This window comes from Elephantulus edwardii, unplaced genomic scaffold (genome assembly GCF_000299155.1).
Source record: "Elephantulus edwardii isolate Elephantulus edwardi_28Jun2011 unplaced genomic scaffold, EleEdw1.0 scaffold00223, whole genome shotgun sequence".
NCBI lineage: Eukaryota > Metazoa > Chordata > Mammalia > Macroscelidea > Macroscelididae > Elephantulus > Elephantulus edwardii.
The window spans coordinates 1,921,982-1,931,175 of record NW_006399973.1 but is presented as its reverse complement, the minus strand read 5'-3'; the positions used below and the strand labels follow the sequence as shown (position 1 = coordinate 1,931,175).

Genomic DNA, 9,194 nt, shown 5'->3' with positions numbered 1-9,194 from the left:
ATTTTAAAATATATTAGATACCAGTATTAAATATACTAGTAGTCAATATAAGTATACTGCGAGCCACAAATTCTAACAACATACTTAATATTATGCAAATCAATGTAATTTGTCAATATTTTACACATTTCTCCCCCCCCCACACACACACTGTTTCTTTAAATGCTAATATGGGCTTTACACTTAAAACACATCTCAAGTTTGTATTGTCAACACTTAACTGACTAGTAACCATACGCGACTACTGACTGTCACATTGGACAAATGGTTTTGTACAGAAAATTACTCAAATGATAAGTTTCTGTTTGATATAAATTTTGATAGCCCCAGAAATCTACTTCAAGAGGTTTAGATCCCTATTTTTTCGTACTACCTGTTTACTTTAAAAAGGAGAAAATACTTATTTTATTTTTATGTAAGTATTTTGACAATAACTTAGGTTTTATGAAATGTAATAAAATTTATTGCACAGAATTGGAAAATGTTAGCACTAGGAGCTCTAAAGTGCTTAGTTTATGTAGGAAATAGATACGTGTCAGAAATGGAAGAACAGAATTCTTGATTTTTCTCACTGAATTTTATATTTGAACGAATTTTTTAAAAACTCATAAAATACATAAAGATTTGTCTATATTTAAATAATACAATTGCTTATGTAAATTAAGTGGAAATGCACAAAAACAAAAGGAAATCTCAATTGGAAAAGATACCACACACAAAATAAGAGGCAAAACTACAGGCTAGAGGAAATTGTTTGCATAAGATTAGTTTCAAATATATAGAACTTTAAAAAAGTCAAATATAAAAAAGACAATAAAAAAATGAACAAAAATGAATAGGAAAATGTCTAGGAAACAGAAGTCGGCCAGTGAGTAAGAACACTGAATAAGAATTGATATCATTAGTTGTGGTGTTAGAGAATTTTGAATATACCATGGACTGCCAAATGAACAAATTTGTCTTGGACAACTTCCAGAGTATTCCTTAGAAGGAAGCATGGTAGACTTTGGGCGTGTTGTCAGTAGGGGCCAGTTCTTGGAAAAAAGACATCATGTTGGGAAAGATGGAGGATCAACAAAAGAGAAGATCCTCAAGCAGATGGATTTGACACAGTGTCTGTAACACTGGATTTGAACATGGCACAAATCATAAGGATGGCACCAGAATAGGGCAAGATTCAGATCTGTTGTCCATAGGGTTTCTGTGAGTCATAGTTGAACGTAGTGATACCTAAAAACAACAACAACAAAAGTTAGATGGCCTAAAATTCTTCTGGGTATCCTGTAGGATATGCATTATCCTGCTTCTTTTCCAAGGCCAGTTGTAAGGACCAAAATCCTGATGCCACTTGTTGGCGCTTCTCCTAAGTCAGTGGAATTGAGTGCTCTTTCCCCTGTATTTCCTTAGGGCAGTTGTTTATGAAAAAAGCTCTAGCAGTGTAGTGTAGAATGTGCTGCACTGGTGACTGAAAGGTCAGCTGCTCCTTAGGAGAAAGATGGGCAGTTCTCATCACCCCACTTCAACCTGGTAATGAGTTTGTACTCTTGGAAACCTGATGAAGAAGGTCACTATCAGGGTGGAATTGACTTGACAGCAGTAGGTTTTGCTTGAGTTTCGTGCCCAACTTGAGGTTTGTTTTTTTGGTGTGTATAGGTAGCCTACTGGGTACCATTGCATTGCTAATCCAAAGGCACTAGGTTTGAATCCACTAAATACTCCATGGGAGGAGGATGTGCGGCCTACTTCTATGCAATTTACAGCCTCTGAAAACCCGCTGAGCATCAGCCATGAGTTGGTTCTGATTCCACATCACATAACAATGGCTCTTTAAAAATTATTCTAACAACAAATGCTGGTGAGGTTGTGGAGAAATTGGAAGTTGTTCACTGCTGGTGGGAGTGTAAAAATGGTACAGCCACTGTGGAAGGCAAGTATGGTGCTTTCTTAAAGTTGGAAATAGAAAAACCATTTGACCAGCAATTGCAGTACTGGGACTATACCCTAAAGAAACTAGAATTGCCACTCAAACAGATACATGCACACCCATGTTTATTGCTGCTTTGTTCACAATAGCAAAGAGATTGAAGCAACACAAGTGCCCCTCAACAAATGAATGGATAGAGAAGGTGTGTGTGTGTGTGTGTATTCACACAATGGAATACTACACAGCACTGAAACAAGGAACTAAAATGATACAAAATGCATGACCCTGGAGGACATTATGCTGGGTGAAATAGTTCAGTCAAAGGACAAATACTGCATAATACCACTGTTATAAAACAGGATTGACAAAAGGGTTGGAGGGAAACTAAGAGGGAATAAATAATGACTGATGCATTTATATAGACGAGGGAAAGAACTATCTAAAAGAAATATATGATATAGGTATTTTAATATAATATAATATATAATATAATATAATATAATATAATATAATATAATATAATATAATATAATATAATATAATATAATATATGCATGACAACAGTCCAGAATAAGAAGTGCGTAAAAAAAGTAGGGGCGGGGGGGGTGGTGGTGGAAATTATGCAACAATGAAAGAATCTTTTTAAAGAGAAAAGTGAACTGAGGAGGTAGGGAGGAAAATGTGCAACAGTGAATGAATGGAAAGCCAAGGTTTCTGTAAACTTTAAAATATTAAAATAAAAAAAAGCAACAAAAATTATTGTAGTTTGGTCTGTAACTCACTTCTTTTGTACTTTCATGCCTCTTTCTATCTCCTATGCATTTATCTTGTCAACAGTGGCTAAATGTGTCTCATTCTTGAGGTACATGATTTTAGATATGATCCCTAAATACTGAGTTTTAATTTCCTCTTGTAAATATAATTTACCTAGACATTCAACAAGTGTGTTATCTTTTGTCTTCTTCATGGCTGACTCAGTGGTTGTGGCAAACTTGATGATGGCAATAAGGGTCAAGGCCAAGCTTGTTTCTCCTGGGGGCACCCTTCTGGGGGTATTTTGGCTGCCTTCGGAGTCTCAGCATCTTAGACCACCGGAAGGTGGGTGACATGCGGTTCTTCTGTTTCTTTGACTGTATGTCCTTCCAGACTGCCTTCTTGGCCTTCAACGGACTTGCTTTGGCTTCAGTTTTGGAAGGAGCAGGGGCTTCCTTCTTCACTTTCAAGCACGATCTTCATAGAAAGGCTGTTAAAACCTTTTAGAAGGGAAAAAAGTGCTTAGAATCTTTTGGAAAGATGTTTTATTTGTATTGAGTCTAGCCATTTTAATGAACAATGGTCTCTTAGACAATGTACAACAATGTTCAACTTGTTTTTCTCTTTGTAATGCAAGAAAAAGAACATAGTCGTCTGTGTTTTTAGGCAGAGATATCTCTCTGAATCTATGGCAACATCTTTATGTAGATAGTGTAATTTGCTCGTAATTTTAAGTGCTTGATAAGTTATATTTGTTGACATGTACTTTTTTTTAAATACATATTTTTCTCTTACAGATTTTAAAACATATTTTTATTAACAATCTATGAGAGAACTATTTTATAAAAGTAAATTTGGAGACTTTTTACAACAACAAGCAAACACCCTAAACCAAAAACCAAAACCCAACCTGAAACCCAAACCCACTATTGGCCAGTACATTCAAACTCAGAGTGACATTATTCCATAAGGAGTTTCTGTTCTTTTTTTGTTTTAGGAGTTTTTATTCTTTTTCTTTATTACTTTTAATTCTTTTTAGATGTTTACTTTCTCATTTTGCTCATGCACAAGAAATGTTCTCACAGAAAACAATAGTATAACTGTTATGGATTTCATTTTTACAAGTTAACAGTGCCGATTATCTTAGCCAATAATGAGGAAATTTAAGAATTGACACTTTTCCTCTCCTGGCTTTGTGACCCTCTATGAGGTGGATTGATTCAGTGACTGGGGTAATCGGGATGGGTGTGTCAGAGGCAATGTGACTGGCACAGGACAGAGCAGGGTTTAGGACTGTTGTACACAGGGTCGCTATGAGTCGCAAACAACAACAATTTAAAGATCAGTACTATAATCGCTTTCTGTGTTAACTTACTTGCCTGATAAATTTTTGATGTACCTCAGAGCTAATATAATGCCAATAGTGTAATCAAGATCCAAGAAGACATGAGACCTCAGGGACTGTAAATCTTAGTCAAATTCATTCATCTTTCAGAATGCTGTAGCTAGCCACGTGTGAGGAGATAATGGTGGAAGAAGTAAAGGGGAGTCTGACCAGGAGTCTCTTCCCTGTAGTCTCTATGCTCTGGGATTGTGATCATATCCCAGGGTATTTTGGGGAGAAATGCTGAGATGGTGACAATGGCGATTTCTTTCAGAATCATCTAACTAAATTAAAGAATTTTCTCCTTAATTTAAATCAGTAGGGTAATCTGTGATTCTCAGTTCTTCTCGGTGCTCTTCCATGCCTCGCATCACAGTAGTGGGCATCATATGTCCCCTGCCAAGTGTACCACAGACAGTATGTGTTTGACTATTGCTTTGAACTTCAGGCATTTTTCCCTGGAAAGGCCCCTGATTTTATAGACTGAGTGATCTAAATCTTATGTAATGTTGGGGTGTTTGTTCTGAGAATATAAATGTAGCATAACAGAAAAAATTTAAGTATGTGTTGCTAATATGAAATTTTAATTTTTCTTTACAGGTCAACTTTGTAGTGTGCCAACTGTTTGCTTTGCTAGCAGCCATTTGGTTTCGAACTTATCTACATTCAAGCAAAACTAGCTCTTTTGTACGACATGTAGTTGCTACCCTTTTGGGCCTTTATCTTGCATTTTTTTGCTTTGGATGGTAAGTAATTCTTTTAATCCTATTTAAGTGCATATTATTTGAGACTTAAGTGTGTAAAGACTTATAGCATGTCAGTTGTTTTACTTATATTTATTTACTTGTAAGATTTTTTTTTCCCTTATACCAGAAAAGCAAATTCACTGCTGTCAAATCATAGTGACTGTGTAGGATAAGAGTACAACTGATCCTTAGAGTTTCCAAAGCTGTAAATCCATATGGAAGATTTACATGACTGGTTGATTTGAACCACTGACTTAGTTAGCAGCCAGGTGCTTTAACCACTATATCACCAGGGCCCCTTTTGGTTTTCAGAGGTAACTCTTTTATGTTTATAAATTATGAAAAAAGATGAAGAAAAGGATTATAGAAACATTTATTTTGTTATGAGTAGTACTTTTTCATCTGTTTTGCACATCTTTTATGTCAAGACAAGCTGGTTTGTTTTGTTTTGGAGGGATTACCCTTCCCTCGCGGGCAGGTGACTTTTAGGAATCTGGTAAATCTCATTAGTAGAACTCTATTACAATATTTTAAACTCTGTTAATGAAACTTGTTTATTTTTTTTTGGTGTGGAAGAATTGTTTTTTATGGAAAGCTTTTTATTTATGAACATTCAGATGGGGAGGGAAGGTGTGTATGTGTGTTTGCATGTGCACAAGCACTCGTCCAGTTAACACCCTTTCTAAATTGATTGAGAGTTAGTGGTGCTTTGCTTATTTGCCGTATTGTTTACACATTTGTAGCTACAGATTTGTAGGTTTGGAAATGAGGCAGTAATTTGACATGAGAATTCTCTGAGAGAGCAAAAATGCTCTCATGTAGTTTGTGGTTTAATTCTTTTTGCTGTGATTTTCAAAATCTGTGGGAATTATTTGTTTTCCCCCCAACATGCTGTTTTTCATTCTTTTTGAAGATTGAAATACAGGTCGTCTCCAAGCTATAAATGTAACTTTTTGACAGCTAGTACTTATTCTCTAATGCCATGTAAATTTGCCCTCCCATTGAAGCTTTGAAACAACTCACAATCCGAACAAGCCCTAACTTGCTACATGTGCAGCTTTTAAATAATTTTAAAAAGCATTGTGCACCAAAGAAGGCTAGAGAGCTCTAATGCCTTAGCCCATAGGGAGTTGTGCTGTTAAAGGCCTATAATCTAGGGGTTCAAATCCACCAGCAGCACTATGGAATAAAGATGGGCAAGCTCTCCTTTAGTGTGATTTTGTTGTTGTTATGTACCATCAAGTTGGAAATGACCTAACATCAGGTTTTCAGAAGCAGTAAATTACATGGGAGGAGACCATCCATCTTTTTCTAATGGTCAACCCATGGATTTGAGTCACATGCCTTGTGTTGGCAGTGCAATCCGCTACCTACTAAATCACCCGACCAGCTTCTGAAAACCCTCTGGAAAGTCAGCTATGATTCAGTTCTGACTTTATTTCAGTGAGTGAGTGAAAGTAGGGTTAAGAACCTTTAGGATCCAGTTCTGATTGACCTGCAAATCCATAAAAGATAGGAACAGATCTTGTTTCTAGTTTAGGATTCCTTGTATTTTGGTATTTTTCATCAAATTTTTGCTTCTGGCAATTAAGCTAGTTCTTAGAAATCCCTGAAATACTAGTCAGAGATAAATTACTCAGCCTTTTATGTGTTGTGTACAAAGCCTTGAGATAGGCACTATCGGTGGTTTATAGTACTGATCTTTAAATTGTTGTTGTTTGCGACTCATAGCGACCCTGTGTACAACAGTCCTAAACCCTGCTCTATCCTGTGCCAGTCGCATTGCCTCTGACACACCCATCCTGATTACCCCAGTCACTGAATCAATCTACCTCATTGAGGGTCTTCCCCTCCTGCGTTGTCCCTCCACTCTGCCCAGCATGATGTCCTTCTCCAAGGACCTGTCTCTCCTTACAACATGTCCAAAGTATGTCAGGCGAAGCCCCAGAATCCTTGCCTCCAAGGAGCAGCCTGGTTTAACCCTCTCTAGGATGAATCTGTTTGTTTTCTTGGCAGTCCATGGTACATTCAATACTCTTCTCCAGTACCACAGCTCAAAGGCGTCAATTCTCCTTCTATCCTCCCTAGTCATTGTCCAACTCTCTGATGCATAACTAGTGATATCAAAGACCATGGCCTGTATCAGACGCACATTAGTCTCCAAAGAAAGGTGAGCCAACAGAGTGTGGAAACTACAGAACAATATCATTGATTTTCACATGCAAGCAAGATTCTACCGCTTAATAGTTATCCTTATATTTCTATAATAACGGTCTTATACATTATTAGTCCATACGGGACTGAGTTAGTTCACTTAGTATAATACTCTCTAAGTCCCTCTTTAGTAGTTCCAGTCAAGAAAATAAGATGTGTTACATTGAGAAAATGTTTTGCCAAAGACCTCTTAAAGTGCTAAATTAGCAAGGACATTAATTTATGGATTAAGGTGTACCTGATCCAAGTCATGGTTTTTTCAGTTGCTTCCTATGCCTGTGAAAGTTGGAAAATGAATATGAATGACCAGAGAGAAATTGATGCCTTTCAGTTGTAGTGTTAGTGAAGAGTACTGAGTATACTATGGAATTTCAAAAGAATGAGCAAATATGTCCTGGAGGAAGAGCAACTGAGTGCTCCTTAGAGGTATGGATATGAAATTTTGTCTCACTAACTTTGGGCCTCTTGTCAGTAGGGTCCAATTCGTGGTTGACACAGTGACTACAATACTGAGCATAAGGATGGTACAGTATGGGGCAAGTTCTTTTGAAGGATCTATTTAATCTTTGAAGTGTTGTAATGAGTTGTTTTTTACTTCAAAATAACAGTAATGAAATTGAGTATCTTCTCATGACACCACTTGTATATCTTCTTTGGACAAATGCCTACTTAAGTTCTTTGCCTAGCTTTTAATTTGATGCAGGAGTTAGATTTAGATTTAATTAGATTTAGGATTTTATATATTCTAAACCTGTATCAAGTAATACACTGGTGAATACTTTCTCTTATTCTTTTGTTTTCTGTTTCTTGTTATTGTCCTTTAATGTACATGTCTTTTTGATGAAGTACAGTTTACCTGTTTTTTCTTTTGCTTCTTTTGTTGTTGTTGTGTATTGTCAAGTGAGATCTGCCCCGTAGCTGCTGCTCCAGTGAGTTTTTAGAAGCAGTAAATCATGTGAAGTTGATTGCACATCTTTTTCCCTTGCAGAGCAACTGGTAATTTGAACAACTTGCCTTTAGGTTGGCAGCACAGCCCCTTATCACTAAAGCCACCAGAGCTCTCTACTTATTTTGTTATGCCTAAGAATCCATTGTCTATTCCAAGGCCATCATGATTTTACCCTTTGTAAATTTGCTCAGTGTATTAGTCTTTAAACATACATATTTTAAGATTTATTTTTAAACAGTGTGGCACTGCTATGGCCTATGCCACCAAAACTCCTTTCTAAGAATGTTTAATAGGCAATTCCATCTCCTATGTGAGGCAATTGGATTCTGGAAGATGGTTTCTCTTGTCTTGGTGAGGGTCGAGTGTGAACTGCTGCCTTTTTTTTTTGGTTCACATTTTGGTGTGAGCTGATTGGATTTGCTGGATTTAACTAACAATGAGGCTGGAAGCCTTTTGGTTTAGAATCAGCCAAGACCTGGTGGGAGGGCCTTGTATTTAGTTAATTGTGGTGTTAATTGTGTTTGGGATGAGCATTCTTCTAAGTGGTACAGTACTGGTCTGTCAGTTTGCTATACTGAAGTAACTTGAGGTTGCTGTGATGCTGAACGCTGTGCCACTGGTGTGTCAAACACCATTAATGGTTACCCATCATGGACAGTGTTTGGTGGAGCTCCCAGACTGATTCATGTTTAGAAGTAGGCATCCACTACCTAAATCACATGCCTCAGGAAACTGAGCGTAGAGAAAAACAAAAGTTATAGTACAGGGTATAGGTCTTTTGTCCTTAGGGTTGCTTATAAGTCCTGTTCAACTCAATGAGACACTTAACAACACCAACAATTCCATTTTTTAGTAACTTTTGCAGATGATAAGAGGCAGGGACCCAACTTCATTCTGTTGCATTTGTTTAGAGATCCAGGACCATTTTTCTCCATTGATTTTTTTTTTTTAAAACTCTTGATTAAAACCACTTGACTGTAGATAAGGTTTATTTCTGTAATCTCAGTTCTTTTCCATTTACTTATGTATACTGTTTCCTTTACTGCAGCTTTGTAATTTATGTTGATTTCAAGAAATTTGATTCTAGGGGAGCTCTGGTGGCCTAGTGGCAAGCTACACTGCACTCCCAGAGGCGCATGGTTCAAATCCACCTGATACTCTGCCGGGAAAGGAGGGACAATCTCCTTCTGTACCAGTCAGGTCTGATTTGACGGTACACACACA

At 37.1% G+C, this 9,194-nt stretch overlaps 1 protein-coding gene across 1 annotated transcript in view; it reads left to right on the top strand.

Moving 5' to 3' along the window:
- Positions 1–9,194, top strand: part of MBOAT2 (membrane bound O-acyltransferase domain containing 2) — a 105,506-nt gene that overhangs the window by 30,094 nt on the left and 66,218 nt on the right. Inside the window, exon 2 of the mRNA XM_006898196.1 lies at positions 4,662–4,807. Within this exon, the coding sequence (XP_006898258.1) occupies positions 4,662–4,807 (146 nt within the window). The remainder of the gene's footprint in view (positions 1–4,661; positions 4,808–9,194) is intronic.